Source organism: Nesoenas mayeri (assembly GCF_963082525.1).
Source record: "Nesoenas mayeri genome assembly, chromosome: 1".
Taxonomy (NCBI): domain Eukaryota; kingdom Metazoa; phylum Chordata; class Aves; order Columbiformes; family Columbidae; genus Nesoenas; species Nesoenas mayeri.
This window is the reverse complement of record NC_137541.1, coordinates 90177889-90194208: the sequence shown is the minus strand read 5'-3', so window position 1 is coordinate 90194208 and position 16320 is coordinate 90177889. Positions and strand designations below refer to the sequence as shown.

General features: G+C 37.9%; 1 protein-coding gene across 1 annotated transcript in view; it reads left to right on the top strand.

The window, feature by feature from the left end:
- The window catches only part of CRYBG3 (crystallin beta-gamma domain containing 3), a 93871-nt gene that overhangs the window by 54247 nt on the left and 23304 nt on the right, over window positions 1-16320 (top strand). Inside the window, exons 7-14 of the mRNA XM_080350358.1 lie at window positions 2579-2718; window positions 4060-4174; window positions 5357-5392; window positions 6471-6604; window positions 8434-8560; window positions 13040-13182; window positions 14171-14297; window positions 15277-15309. Coding sequence (XP_080206484.1) covers window positions 2579-2718; window positions 4060-4174; window positions 5357-5392; window positions 6471-6604; window positions 8434-8560; window positions 13040-13182; window positions 14171-14297; window positions 15277-15309 — 855 coding nt within the window. The remainder of the gene's footprint in view (window positions 1-2578; window positions 2719-4059; window positions 4175-5356; window positions 5393-6470; window positions 6605-8433; window positions 8561-13039; window positions 13183-14170; window positions 14298-15276; window positions 15310-16320) is intronic.

The window sequence follows — 16320 nt, the reverse complement described above, 5'->3', positions numbered from 1 at the left end:
TTTAAGAAGCCTCTGAAAGTAAGGATGCCTATTAAATATGCTCAGGCAAATACAAACATGCTAGGGCAAATATTTACCAAGCTAAAGTTTACATGCTTAAATTACATAAATAAATCACATAGTACTTGAGTGTACATCTACAAATAAATAGTATCTCATATAGCAGTACTAGATTTTACCATTTTCTGCAATCTGTAAATTAATATATTTAAATTGAACTCAATATTTTAGACAAAATGTATATTTGTGATTTTAAAACGTAATGTACTTCTTGCTTGAACATGTTTTTACCTTTAAAAATAGATACTTGAATTGCTTTTGATTAAGACCTCACTTTACTATGGAACATTTCATGAAAGGTTTTTATAGACTTAATCTAGTGCACACAAAAATGCCATTACAATGAGGTTTTTAATGACTGTCAAAATTTGGCTGGAGAGAGAGTGTGATAAATGGGAGAGATTCTCTTGTGAGTACTGTGCTTTACCTACCCTTTGGAGAATTGCTACATTCTTTAACTCTTGAGGCGGAGCCTGCTTTATGAACTTCAGAGTCAAGAAAGCAAACTTGAAAAGAAAATACAGACTGGCTTTTTCTAATCTTCAAATGAAGAAAAAATACCTCCTGCTAAATTAAAATGAAACATACTCTGTCTCATATTCTGTCTGAGCCTGCAGGCAAAGATACTTTATTTTGCTGCTTGTCTAGTCTTGTAGGTACTTTGCTTCAGAATTTATCTGAAGCCTTTAAGAGTCTAGCGTCATTATTTGTGGAATTCTTATAAGTGCATCTTCTGATTTTATGTATCAATCTTTACTGTCGGATTTACAGATTTCAGCTGTATCACTGTTCAGGTATTATTAGAAATATAAACAAAATTCAAATATTTCTTAACTGTAATTTGATACAGTTCATATGCATGTGAAAACTGTGAGGAGGTGTTCTTTAAACTTGTCTGGCAATAATACCCTTAGAGTTGAGGAATGGTGTTACTTAACATTTTGCCATGAATTAGCATTGTACCAGAAAGTCTTTTTACCTAGTCTTTCTGGTTTTGCTCATCTGAAAATAAAAATTCTGGTATTGTAGTTATTATTGTGAAAACAAACAGTGTGCATTGTTTGCAAGGTACAATACAGAGGAAACACGATTGTGCATGAAGGAGAGTTGCCAAAACGGTATACTGTGTTGCGTCAGGTCTTGGAGGAAGGTGAAATAATACCCTGGAGTCCATCTATTATAATTGCCACATTTATTGCTGACAGTTAAATGACTTCTGAAAGAACTTTGCTAACCAAGAAGAGGTGTGTTTCTAGGTGGCATGTTACTCCATCATTTGAAAGTTCCACGCAAAGCCTCTGTGAAAAAGGAGAGTGTGCAGGTGTTGTCATGAGACGTGATGCTGGAACTTCGAGAGCTTTTGTGCCCATTTGCTGGCTTGCTCTGCAAGCTCTTGTCTTTTGCCTTTTGGGTCTGGCAGAAGCTATGGACCATGTGTGGGATCTCTTACGATGTGACCCTGCATGGGTCCCCAACAAATCCAGTAACCAGGAGCTTCTCTGAGGGCACCCTCGGGGACAGCTTCTCATCCCTTTTAGCACACATGCAAGGGGCATCTTCGTCCAGCCACATTTAGGAGTTTCAGGGTCTCTTAATGCTATCCAAGCCCTTTGACCTAACACAAATGGGCCTATGGATCAGGAGGATAAGGAGAAGTGACATCTCAGTGAAGATGTCACTGAGAACTAGAGGTTTCCAACCACAGCTGGGCAAACTCTATAAGCACAAGAGCTGCCTTTCACTGTAACAGAAGATGCTCACAGATTCATGATAAATGCTGGGGTAGAAAGTGTCGGAAATGCATTTTATATAAATATTATGAAATGACTGTGGTTCAATAAAATATCTGCAAATTCTAGAGAAGATCTTGTGTTCAAGAAGTTGTTCTCCAGCATGGCGTCTATCAGTAGAAGACCTTCAGTAAGGTAACAGAGGTTGCTCTGTAGGAACAGGAAATTGATAAAGTATCTACTTAACAAAACAAATATTTTCTACTACTGTTCTTTGTCTAAAATGCTGTAGATTTGTTTAGCGTGACAGAAGATTGAACTCACGGCTGTACAGAATGCAGTACAGAACCTAATTATGACTGAGGGATGGAGGAGGGAATGCAGTAGACATTTCCAGGAAGTTTCGGTTTTGCGTGCATCATATGTATCTATATGTGTGCTATGGAAGCACTGTCTTAAAAAAAAAGTTAGCAGTATTATATGCATGGTTTGTCTGTCTGTCAGATCATGTACTTGTAGAGTATTAAAATGAATTTTTTGAAAGTGGCCCAACAGGTGTAAATTAGTGGGAGCTGGAATTTTACTTCCTTTAGCTTTTTCTAAAAATTCCAGTCTTCATTTTAAAAAAAAAAAAAAATCCTTCCGTCATTTGAAGCCTGGATTTAGGTTTGAAGGGTGAGAAGACGGGGTGGGAGAAAAAAGGAAACATTTACTGGTCATTCCCCCTCTGTGATGGGGCCAACTCTGCAAGTTGTGTATAAGCCTGACCCTTTGATTTGTTTCCGCAGGACTGTGGCATTCCAGAGGTAGAGTTCTGCCTGGCAGCTGGCGGTACAGAGGCACTTCCAATCTGCATACAGAGTGCAGTTGCCAATTTAGAAGAACTGGATGTTGAGAAAAACCCTTATATAAAAGTCAAATCAGGAGTGTGAGTACTGGACCTTTTTAATAGCAATTTGGCAACAGTGAGGAGGAGGAGGAACATTATGGGATGAAAGTCAGTCAGCAATAGGAACAATATTTGGGAAGTTTTGCTATAAATCATAAATACAAAACATACACTAGATATTCCTAGTTCTACACTTCAGCGTAATGCTATATGGGTCCTAGTATTGGAACCAAATTTTTGAAGGCATTTTTCCTCTAGTTGCTGGTAGAAGTCTTCTGTAACTCTGTCCTTGAGTAGCTTTATAAATAGAAGAGGCAGCTCAGCTATAATTAGCTTTTAGTTCATTGGATAATAGATACTGTCTCCATAGTCACCCACCCTACTATAACAATATGGCTGAATACCAGAAAATGAATATTACATCATCCAAGCATTTCTCAAGCTACAGCCATATCCTGATTTTCTGGAGAGGTGATGCAATACAATACAGGGCCCTTGGTAGCCAAGCGTTTCCTGCATTGAGCACAGTAATCTGTTTCCTGGGTAAATGGCCCACACTTCACAATTCCTGAAGTCTGAGAGTTCTGTGCCTCTTCTTGTAAATCATTGCAGAATGACATCAGTTATTTTGTTCCAAGTCTTGAGCTTGTCTTTCCACGTGAGTCAAGCATTCCTTCCCACAATCTCACGATTTGTCTATCAAGTTTGAGGTGGTAAAGGAATTGTAAACAGAGTCTTGTCTTAGTTTGGATAGAACTTAGTATAACTTTTAACTGCTTATGGTGTGTGTGTACTTTTAAGAAAATAATTTTCCATGACTCCTTCTCTGTTCCTTATTTGGTATACTAACCTTGTGTCCAGCTCCTACATTCAGCTTTCTTCCTTATTTTAAAGAAGTCTGAAGGAGTGTCAGCATTTTTAATCTTCATGTTAAAATTACAATAGCCTGCTTTCCAAAGGAGTATTGTAAATCATTTTATTTTAACAACTTCCACTGAAAAAAATGAAGTGAGATTGATGTTAGAAACATTTAATTGCAATGGTGACAATGCTAGGTAAAATTTGATGCAAATGTCTTGTCTTGCACTGGCATAGGTTTTGTAGACTCATAGTGTAACAAACTGGTTTCTTAAAAGTAAGTGAAGAAATAGTTAATTTTATTCTCTTTCATTTATGTTTAGTTTGAACTGAGAAAAAGTATCTGAGATCATCTTAGCATTGATGTTGCCAGTGTGTTTAAATATAGCTCTGTTTTGATGTGCTGGCAGTATCTAAAACACATTGTTTAGCTCTTACAAGAAGGAAAATAATTTTAATAAGATATTCTTATTTGTAATCTATCTAATGAGATTAATAAGTCCTTTGTCCTTATTGTTATAGATGGCTTGCTTATTCAGACTTCAATTACAAGGGAGAGATGAAGGTTTTGGAAGAAGGCAATTCACCATCTGAAATTCCTTCAGCAGATGTAAAATCTCTGCGTCCCTTAAAAATGGTGAGGACTTCACAATTCCCTAATAAGTTGTATGCCTTCCTTTTCCTATTGTTGCTCCCACAAAGGTTTTAGTCTAAATATAAATTAGGTTCTAACGCCCTTTCAGGGTTAATCTTTGTACATGTAATGCTCATCTAAAGCCACGGTATATTTGCGGTGCTGTAATGGCACGGTGGTTACTGTTGTTTGCTGGGCTTCTGCATCTGCCCAAGTAAGACCACGTCGTCAGAGGGAGCACAGAGGATTCACTAGAACATCTTCCTGGGAAACTGCTGTTGTTGAGTGGAGATCAAATAAGACAGAACTAAAAGGCTCTTAGTTGTATTGCAGCCAACACAAATTCATTAACTTAAAAAGCTCTTCAGAAGTTGTTTATTTTCTTTTTTAATGCTACAGCTAGAGTCTACTGGGGGTGGAAGACCAGGTGAGGATTTTATTACCCAGTAGTATTCCTGTGACCACACATCACACAGAAGTATTGGGAGGTGCAGCTAGTTCTTGTTTTGATAGACAACCTGTAGATCTAAATATGAAAGAGATGTGGAAGTGTGTAACACGTTATTCTACTGTATATACATAGCAAGCCTATGGAAAGAGAGTTTAAAAGATACAAAGGAGTAAGACCTAGCAGCTGCTGTTTTAGTTACTTATGGGAAGCAGGTGTCTTATTCTCTCACAGAGTGTCATTCACTAACACTTCCAGAGAAAATGCATTTACTGTATTTGCTCTTGGACTGTAGACATTAATAGGTCAGCCTATATTTTTTTCTCTTTTGGTGTTTCTTAGTGTTCCACTATTTGTGCTTAAGAAACTTGAAATGTATACAGCAAAATTTTAAAAGTTAATTCTTAAAATTCGTCAGTATAAATTAGTTTAAAAACACATAGTAAATATTTGCTTTAGATTTCTAATAGACAAGGAATATTTTTTAATTGATTGCACCCCTACAGGCTTGGCAACACACCAGTTTGTTTGTAGGTCAGGTTTATAGTGTCTCTGGCCTTTATGAATTATGAGAGTATTTAAACTAGGGTTTGAATTGGCCAATACTGAAAATAGCGAATATAATTACAAAGACTTCACACTCTGATAGTCCTATAAAATACGTGTCAAAGCATAACTTGAAGTTTTGTATATAAATAGATATAAAATCTTTTTTATTTCCCATCTTTTTTTTTTAGGGTGGACTAAAGGTACAAATGCCAATGGATGTCAAGGTAAGCACTGAGGACATTGAGAATAAAATGTGAACACATTTGAAATATAAAACCTTTATTTAAGCTGTTTTATTTTTGTTGGGTATGTGGTTTGATTAAGTATTCAGTGTTTGCTGCTGAAGAAAAATTCACTGATGCTCTTACTAGTGTTCCATGGTTCCATGAGATGTAAAAGTAGCAGTAGCTTGTTTTTTTACATATTAGGAGAACGTGAATTTGCTATAGAATAATTGTAAAGCTTTTACAAAATACAATGTATTTTCCTGATAGACACATTAGTCACTGTAATGGAAAGGCACCAGGAGAGATTTTCACATTTAACATACCAAGTTTGAAAAAAAGGATGGAGGTGGAAGGGGGCAGGAATAAGACCCTTCCTTCCTACACCCAATCCCAATATGAGTGAGACCGTGGCCCTTCTCTGATTTGAGGAGCAGAAAGCTAATCCAGAGTTATCACTCATTTTCCATCCTTTTTCTAGTTATCCACAAAAATGCTCATGCTTTACATTAACTTTTAGTTATACAAGTACTTGCAAGACTCGAGTGTTTTACTAATAAATATTGCAATGAATATTAATAGCTGATCTGTGTGATACAGCAGCTGAGAAACCTCAAGGGAGTGTTAGCTACAGTCACTGAAATAACTTCAGCAGAGTACAGAGAAAGACCTCTTGTCTAATTTTGAAGGATTAAACTCAGTGTGTCTAGCTGTGACCAGGTAGGATTCACTGCAGGCTAATATACATTGCCCAGACACAGGATTACAGGATAAATCACAGTCACATAGCTGCAGAGTGCATTTGTATAAACAGAATTGTGTGAATAAGCATCCTTCTGTAGAAATGTCTGCAAATAGCCTGACAGGCCTATATAAATTCAAATATAGTTTCTTCAGCTTCTGGGGCACTTAGGAATCAGAAGGGCTGAGGAATGCAATGCTGTATTTTTTTTCATAGTGATGGCTTGTTGGAGGGGGAAGAAAGCTGTCTTCCACATGCTGTAGCAGTACACATACCCAAACTTCAAATTACTGTGTAGGGCATACTCAAGGCATTGTTCAACATCATGTTTTCCAGATAATAATATATGAGAAAATGCACTTCAGAGGATGGTCCAAAGAGTTTTCAGAAAATATCGGTTCTGTCCCAGCCCTATTTGGTAGTGAAGAAGAGTTTCAGGAAATTGGATCAATACGTGTAATTGGTGGAGTGTAAGTATGTTTCACTTCTATATTTATTTGCTTTAAAATAGGAAATCATAACTAAACACTAAGAAGTGCTAACCAAGGGGTGATTAGAATCTCTCACTGGTAAAATATTTTGAAAAGAGAGGAATATATATTTCTTTTTTTCAGTTATTTGCCTTGGATAAAACCACCTGTCCATATATATGGCTTATTCGATCTAAGAGAATATAGGAAGATAAAACTTAAGTGTGAAACAGATGTGTAGACAGCGTTTACCTTTTGGATTCCAATAAACTAGGCCAGTTGATTCCTTAATGAGAGCATTCATACAGTGCTTTAATTTATATTGCTTTACACTTCTGATAGTCTCTATTTAATTAACTGAAGTGGCCTTGGGTAGGTGTGGTCAGTCTTCAGTTTCAGATTTTAATGCCTCTGAAATCTGTAAACTGTTTTATTGTCTTAATGGTTTTCCTTTGCCACCTGTCACACCTTATCTGGAATTAAGACTCCACCCTTATTTTTCCTTTGAGGCCTCGGGTTGATTCTGCTCTGCCCTGCCTCTCCCTCTGTGGTACCTGCACACACACATAGTATGGAAAGGGCTGTGGCACAGAGTCCCTGGGTGGGCTGTGCACAGGGTGGGCTCAGAGCCAGCTGTTCCACAGGGCTGCCAACCCCACGCATTGTGCTTTTTCAGCCTCTCCCGACACCCAGCAAGGATAGGGCTGTTTGACAGCGTGCAGGATGGTTGCCTGTGCCAAAAAGCTCAGCGATAAAAATAATTTTCAGAAACTTTTATTTCTTTTCTTAGGGGGTTTCAGTGTTAATACTTCAGCGTAAAAATTCAATAACATACATCCTTTCAGGCTGTTGTCAGAATTGTACAAGCAATAAATTCAACATAAACTTGATTGTGAATACTCAAATGATCTGTTCATAAATACGTTATGTATTCACTATCTGGGAAGCCTCAAATTATTAAAAATAATCCTTCTGTCTGTTGTGGCAGCTTTTATTTTTAATACTGTGGTAACTTAAACAGCTGAGTTAATGTAAAGCAAATGGTACTACAAGTCAAGCTATCCCTGCCTGATAAATTTCAGTGTTGACAGAATTCATACAGCAGTACTTAGAAGGAAGTTTTCATGAAAGAAATGCTTACAAGAAAGAAATAAGGGTTGGGGAGGGAAAGCACTTTTTCAAATTAAGATCCATTAGAGCTTTGAAAGTCTATGTCATGGGTTTCTTTTAATTGAGCTTTATCTATTTGTTAAAATACTTCATGAAGTTTTATTTCCTCAGTGTTAAATATATTCCATGTGCAATATATAGTATATATTCAATTCACTTGTCTCTTCATAGCTGTGTTTGTAGATTAGAGCAGGAAACAAAATAAGCAGGTGACATTTTTTTCTACTGCAATCCATTAATTCTGTTACCAGCTCCAGCAAGCGTAGAATCTTGTCCTTTATTAAGCTATAGAAGGGATCTTCTGTTTGGTTTTTCTAATTGACAATTGGTGACTTAAAGTGTTTTGGCCGCTAGATGCATACTGGCCTCTGTAGGACCGAATATTGGTATCGGGACTATGGCTGACTGCAAGGAGGTACATGGAGAAGTGTTACACAAATAAACTGTTGTTGGAGAAAGAATCACATGGTGGGATTTCGATCCACAAAGAACACTTCATGGGTGCCTGTTGTGATTTCAAACAAGCATTGTTTTGTTTCTTAGCAGAGTCTGTGATACTCAGCGTTCTTAGGATGTTCTCTTCCTCTTTTATTTGTTATGGGAAATCGTATGCAGTTGTTCTACTTTTAGTTCTTTCCTCTGTTGTGTGGTTGCTGTAGATGGGTTGCCTATGATAAGGAGCGGTACAAAGGCCATCAGTACTTGCTGGAGGAGGGAGATTATGAAGACAGACGCTCATGGGGGGGAACTGACAGTGTCCTCCTGTCTTTCCGGTTCCTTCAGGCTGTAAGTACTTTTATGAATTTCACACAAGTTATGCACAGTTCTGTACATAAAGAGGAAGGTTATTCTTCATATATGTTACAGCTGTCTTGGGTTTGGACATTCCATCTTTTGCCCAAGTTCACTCTCATTCTTTTCCGACTTGCTTGAAATGTAGACTGCACTGTATACAATGTAAAGCAGAAGCAGGTTCTAAATAGCCTTTGTAAAGTTTATACAAAGAATGTATAGTGCAGAATTCCTTGTTTTCCTGCCAGATTTTCCAAGCATCTTACTTTTGCACTTCAAACTGTTTGCATCTCTGGAACAGAATTTTCTTAAATATTTAACATGCATAACTGTACAGTATAGTTCTTTATTAAAATAAAAATAGCTTTTCAACACAGCAGCTGTCACAAGCCCTAAAACAGCATTACCCTCTGTCTCTGTGATTTTTGTGCCAGAAAATTTTGGCAGCAAAAACAATCATGGTGAAAAAATCCCTGCTACTAAAATGTGATCAGTGGGGGCAAAGATGAAATAATAATAAAAACTATACCAGACTCCAGTATTGGATACAAAGTTTGACTTTCCAGTGATGGGAAAACATGGAATTAGAACCTCTTTATCATTTCCTTTGGTTTGGAGGGTTTTTGCTTTTGGATTTGGGGATTTTTTTTCTTTATAATAGGAGTTCTGTGAGCTCTAAATACAACTGGAAAGAGTGGCTCCTTTTGAGAAGTAGTGTGTTCGCTTTGAGATTACCCAGTCTTCCTGATGAGATTTTATATTTCTGAAGCAGGAATTTTGTAGACAAACTTTTAGAGTAACCTCATTGTCTCAACAGTCGTTATATAAGAACAAGACAAAAATTCAATGGTAACAAAAAAGCCATGCTTAAATTCACAATTTGAAATTTTGATTTTTAGGAAAAGCTGTTTTTATAGTCGGAATCTGTCATATAACTTAAAGAGAGGAAAATAAACTAAATTGAAGAAAAATGTCCTTCGCTAGTTTGTTTTCATGTTTCTGAGAAGATGTTCTTCTAACTCTTTGTTTTGAATGTGCAGAATCCTGTTCAGTTACTGATTAACCTTAGTTTCTTTTCAAGTTATACATAGGATACTTGGGTAACCTAAATTAATCTTTTAAAATCTTCCTCTCAGCAAAGGACATAAATACAAGCTTAAAGTTGTGCACGTACCTAGCAGAGATGACCTTCCGTGTATATGCATGTATTTCATCTGACTCACACCTAGAACAGTCAGGATGCTCATTAACATGTTAAAAACATGTATCATTCACACTTGTATATCATTCAAATTGACATATAAATATACACCCATATGTACATATTGATAATAAAAGCATAAGTAATACCTTTGCTCAAATTGTAGCATAACTAAAGGCAATGAGCTCATTGCCAATAAAACTAACTAATGGCACTGGCATTTTGTTGTTCAGCCTGACCAACAGATTGGCCACCTCTCTCTGATGTGCAATACATAGGTCAGTGTTCAGGCTTGCCATATGCTGCCTTTGTGACTTTGTGTCTGGATTTTTAAAACATTTGAGTCACAAATTCTTGTTTACAAGGGGACCTGGGCAAAAATCCAAAACTAGTTTCTGTGCACTTAAGGCCCCTTGCTGCACAGCAAGCTTACTAGCTCTTCCCTGTAATCTCAGGAATTCTGTCAGGAGAAGTGCAGTAAAGGTTGGAATGTTCTTGGACTCTTCAGGGATGTTGCTGGATATCAGATCTTCAGTGCTCTTCCCTAGAAATTCTGGTTTAGAAAGACAAATTCAAGAGCGTCTTTAGATGATTAAAGATTTTGTGAAGTGTGGCCAGGTTGAATTATTCATGGTCAGCTTAGGTACCTTTATTATGTCCTCACTGGTGTGGCCTCATGTAGGGGCCAATCCAGCCCAGACCTTTTTGTTTGATTTTTTGGTTTTTTGCTGGGGCATGATACCAGGTGACCTTGATTGTGTTGACTTTACGGACAGCCCAGATCTGAAAACAATTTAGCCTGGCTCACCACAGCCTGAAGCCAAAGCTAATGAGCCCCGTGTACCTGAGTCAGCTCCAGGCAGAGTCAGATCCAGTGTCTTTGTGGTGCTCCCAGAGCAGAGAGCGTGGTGCAGGAGCACGTAAATGGCTCTGCAGAGAGCCAGGCTGGGTACAGTATGCTGCTTAGCTTGGGTCAGGACTAGCTCTGTCGTCCTGGCTTAGTTCTATGCAAAGCTATTCAAATGTTTTTGCCCTGTGACTCTCAACATGACAGGTTCCACCGGAGCTTATTAGCGCTAGGAAAATCCAGCCAGCGTTTCTGTATGCATACCAGGGACTACAGTTGAGCTGAGGCATGAATTTAATTTCCTGACAAATCAGAAAGGTTAGACATCACGCACAAAAGAGGGATTGTTGCAAATCGCCCCTCCCCATCCACTGGTGAAGATGTACATGCATGTAGGCATACTGTAAGTGCTTTCACTTTTCATCCATCTTAAATATTTCTGCTGTGAACAGTCACAAGCTCTAATGCGTGGATTCACGAAGTGTTTTGAAAGCAGAGATAGAAAAACTTGTAGAATCATATCTTCCAGTGTACTCCCAGCTCTCTTATCAGCATCTATAGTGGACACACTGAAGTCAAATACAGGGCTCATTCTGGAGGGTGCACAGCAGTTTGTACTGTGTGCTGGTTCGGGCATTTAGTTCTTCTCTCTAGTGTCAGGTGAGAGAACCTGTGAAGCTGAGTTTGCCCGTGGCTGTCATGATCAGGGAAAGAGCAAAGCTGCTGAGTCTCAGTGGAGCTGAGCATGTTGCCTTCAGAGCTTTCCCACTGTTTTCAAGCCGAAAATTATTTGCTTTGGTGGGAAAGTCCTTTTTCGTTTCCTATTGCTTATTGTAAAAGAAGCTGTCGTGAAAATTTAGGAAGGAAAAATTGATGGCTGAATTCGAAACATGTTTTAAATGTAATTACAATTGTGGGTATGTTTCAGTAATTTGAATTTAGTCAAATAAATTATGTGCAGTTTTGGTCTAAATGGATTTTCAGGAACTCTTACTAAGTCCTTGCTTTAGGACTGTTAAGGGTAGCTGGTTTTCATTTGTTTTAACACTGTGCTAGTTTATGTGTGGCTTTTGTTTTGTTTTTCTAAATAGTAGTCTGAAGCTGTAGTTTTTGTTCATGATGATTTTACCAGACCTGCCACTTGAATTTCTAGTGTATACCTGAAGTAGTTGCAACTTTTTAAATAAATGAAAGGAGGTGGTTAACACAGTAGGAAAACCAGTTTTACTACAGCATTTGTTCCATCACTTTTTAGTGTCCTGTAAACAATGCAGAGAGGGTGAGCCACGTCAGTGTTCATTCTGAAATTGGTTTTCTTTATTCATTATGATTGAATCCTATACAAAGGCATGTTGTCTTATGAAGAGCCTGTTTAGTCAGGTGAACCTGACCAAATGAATCTGGCTGCATGCTTGGCCTGGCTTTAATTAAGTGTTTTTTGATTGTTTTAAGTCTTTGTTTTCTCAGTGTAGCCTTCAGCATGCTGCTCTCAGCAGCATGTATGTAGTGCAATAATTCCTGTGATGGTGTCCTTAATATGTTGGTGAATCTGCATTGGCTCCTGTATTTGCTTGGTAGTCTTTTCTCTTGTTTGCAAGACTTGCTTATTTTCAACTTATTATAACATTGCTGAGTGTTTCAGAAACACTGAAATTGAATCGAGTTTGTGGGGGTTTTTTGTTAGAAGTTAAAGGAAGAAAGTGAATGGATTGTTGTTTTCTATTTCTGCAAGCAGTGACTGAACTGTGTGCTTAAATTGCTAAGTGGTTAAGATACTGGAGATTTGAAACCCAAATTCACATAATCTGAAGGCGTCCAAGTAATCTGGTCAAGCAACTGTGCTAGCTGAAAGCATAAGCAATGTCACATGGCTATATAAGAGAGCACATGACAGTGTTGTGTGGGATTTATTTTATAGCTATAGTGACTAGTCATACAACGGATGTATCCAAAAACTACAAACCCCTTTGTGCTGGAACGGTGACCTTACTCAATCTCATCTTCTCCATGATTATTGCCTTGTTGCTGGGAAGGGATGAGAAAGCAGAACTTGAAGACTATAGTCATGGTAATGCTTAGAGTAGTCATTTGTGAAGCTGTCAGAAGATCAGTGCTAAGTCCCCAACCCTTCTCTTTCTACACAGGCATCTTTGCGCTCTCCGTCATCCTCATAGAGGAAAGGATGGTACTCAGGGGCAGCAGGTTCTTTCTCTCTCCAGTGGAAACTGCTGAAAGCCATATCAGAGTGCCATGCTTCCAGCTAGGCGCTTCAGTGCCAAAATATAGATCCTCACAAGGGACCTAAGCTACTTCACTGCCTTATAAAACACTGACTTCCAGGCTATAGCTCTCTTCCAGAGTATTTTGTTGTGAAGTGTCACTGAGCTCTGACAACCTGTCTTCTAATTCCTGTGCTGCCTCTTAGGATTTTATAGAGTCGTCAGTGTCGCTTTTTCAGTCTGATGATGAAGATGGTAAAGCGTTAGACATCGTCAATGAAGAAATCCCTGATTTGGAACTGGCTGGATTTGGTCCAGAGACAAGATCGGTTCTTGTGAAGAGTGGAGTGTAAGTCCACTGAAATATCTGAATGAAATTATTAAGTATTTTTCTGCACAGTTGGAGTTGGGTACATCTTTTGACAAAATATATTTCACATGATACAGATGGTAAACATTGGGGGCAGAATAATGTTTCTTTCTGTTTTCTTGGTAAGTGGAAGAAAAAAAATAAATCTTAGTTTTCTCTAAATCTCGTGGCTACACCTTGACTTGGATCTGTTCCTCCTTGTTACTAGAGAAAGCTTGTGGTGTTCCTCCAGAGGTCACACAGACTGTTGTAGTTTCATGGTAGCAGGAAGGAAGCTTTGGCTGTCATGAAAAGAGGGATTTCTATTGTCTTAAGAACTGGGATACCGTTTCGGACAGGTGGAGCCTGTACAGAAAGGATGGGCTGTGCCTTATTTGTAACAACATTGGGCTGCTGGCACTGACAATTAAAATAGTTTTTAGAGAACTACCCGAACTAGAAGCAGGGCATTAAACCAACAGGTGTGGAAGAATAAATGGTTGAAGCTGATACAGCCTACAGGGTGGACTTAGCTGACTTTTTGAAGTTCATGAGGAAAATAAAGAGCATAATTGCAATAAATAAGGAAGGTAATTAGACCGCCTGCAATGTCTGTTGAGGTAGACACGCAGCATTAACTGATGGTGCAGCCCTATCTGTGAGGGGTGCTGAACAGGTAAAGGTTCAGCTGAGAGAGATTCAAAATCTTGTCACTTAAGTGTCTTTCCTCTGGGCTTAGAAGCAAGGCATCATTTCATGCTGAATGTATATTTGATAGAAAAGCAGCCACCCAGAGCTGCCTGTTTGTCAAAGTGATGTTTGCAATGTAAATTTTGTGCCTCTTGTTGGGTTTGGTGGTACACTGTCTGTCAGATGGGCATATCAAGAAAACTCTAAAGAATATTGTTCTGTTTAACTTACTAGTATGTTTATCAAACTACACAGCACATTTTTCTGTTTTCAGTTTAATTTTTATGTCATTCTCCAGGTGGGTCGCATATCAGCAGAAATATTTCTGTGGAGAGCAATATGTATTGGAGAAAGGAAAATACAAATGTTTCTTTGACTGGGGAGGATCTAGTAAAATCATCATGTCAATTCGACCTATTAAGTTGGTGAGTTACCAGAATTTGTTAAGGGCAAAACTTAAAAGAAATGATACCTTTGGAGATCAGGGTATACAATAGCGTTATTGTGGAGGCTATGCTATTTAATCAATTTGTCTCTTTACTTGGAAAGAGACAATAAGTCTATTTAGGATGGAGACTGAAGTGGACAATCTGGATCTTTCTTATCTGTTGAGAAAACTGTTGGTGAAACTTCATAAGAAGAACTTCCCTTTGGCAGACTGCATTCATGGAAATAATAACCTGACCTGGAAAGTTTAATTTGCCTTAAAACGTAGTAATTTATAATGCTGAATTGATAATAGATATAAAAATACTTCAGAATTTCTGGCCCATATTGTTGTTGTATAATAGAGGTTTGTTCCCCCCTAATTTTTATGCTAAAATATCTGTAATACACCCAGTGAATAAAGATAGGAAATATTTTTAATCCATTACTAAGTCCAAGGTAGTGCAACTTGCCCAAATAGGTTAGTGCCAGGGCTGTCAAAACTATAATGCAAAACAAAGGCAATCCTCAGTAATGAGTGTGTACTAAATGATACTGCGGCAGTGAAAATAGGGAAGGAACAAACATTTAACCTTATTTTGAAGAGCGCATTGTTAGGAAATAGAAACTTTCCTTAACAATGTGTTGAAAGAGGCATCCCAGTATTCTGTTGTTTTTAATTCTATCTTTTTTCAACAAGTAGACTCAAAAATAAATAGACATTTACATGGGCTCTAATCCATGTTATGTGAACTAATTAATGCTGATGGAAGCTCTCTCTGTGAAAAAGGACTGAACAGTCAGGCAGGTAGTCGTGAGCTCACAGGTAGCTGATGGCAGGGACTGGGGAGGAGAACTGTGCCAAGAGCATGGGAAGTTTGTAATTAACAAATTTCAGGAACTTGACTTGTCTTCTAGGAAACTAATTGTAATTAATTTCCTTTACTTATATGCATGTATATGTATTTATTACTGCAGGAACCACTTGGAACGAGTGAGCCTCCACATTTGGTATGTTGACATTATGTAACAGTCTCTAGTACTAAAATATGTTTAATAATTAAATACAGGTAATGTTGAATGTCTTGCTTTATTACTTAAGATGATATCTCATTATTATCATCTCCAGACAGCAGAGCATTGATGGAGGAAACAAGTAGATATATAAAGGTTAAGTTTGCTAATGTTCTACTTTTTGCTTTTATTCCAGATTATGCCTTTTGGTATTCTGTTCTGAAAAATGCAAGCAGTTCAGTAGGTTTTGAGTGACTTTGGGCCATTGTAGCTATTTATTTTCCTCTTCTTTCCTTCCTGTTTCTGGAAATTTGCTATTACATGCATTCATCCTTTGTGGCATATATTCTTTCCATTATTTTGCGTTATATCTGATGTGTCGCTATCTTGTTTATGTATGAGGTGAAGAAGAAAGTATAAACTGCAAAAAATTGAACTGCATGCTTCAAACCTGCAGATGCATCAACTGGGGAAGCTGGGTTTTTTCAGTCTCGGATGCTGGTAGCTCTGCTTTTCATAGTCTCTCAATTGTGTAGCAGCAGACACGACTTGCTCCATGCTTCCCTTTTCCTTACAGTAACATATAACTGTAACTGAACACATCATGATTATAACATAGCCGTGACAAATTTCTTCTATGATACATTCTAACTATTTCCCTGGAAATTGTGTCTGACTTGCTGACAACTTATAAGGAGAAAGAGGTCCCTGTAATTCACTTTTAGTCTCAAGAACAAGTTAGTTTGGGGCTTTGCACTTTCGGTTGCTGTCTTACAAGGTTATGTCTATTAATGTACCTTTGTGGTATCTTTCAAAACCAGAAACCTTCTCTAAGTGTTTCTGCTCATTACCAAGGATGATCTGTGTTTCCTGCAACATTCTGTCCCTACAGGGCTCTCCTGCCTGCCTGCATTAGTTGTTTGATTTATTTTTTCTACCCTGGAGTGTGCTGCTAGCATGGGTGAGGATCTAAGTGGTTATACTGCTCTATGACATACTCTTAATTAA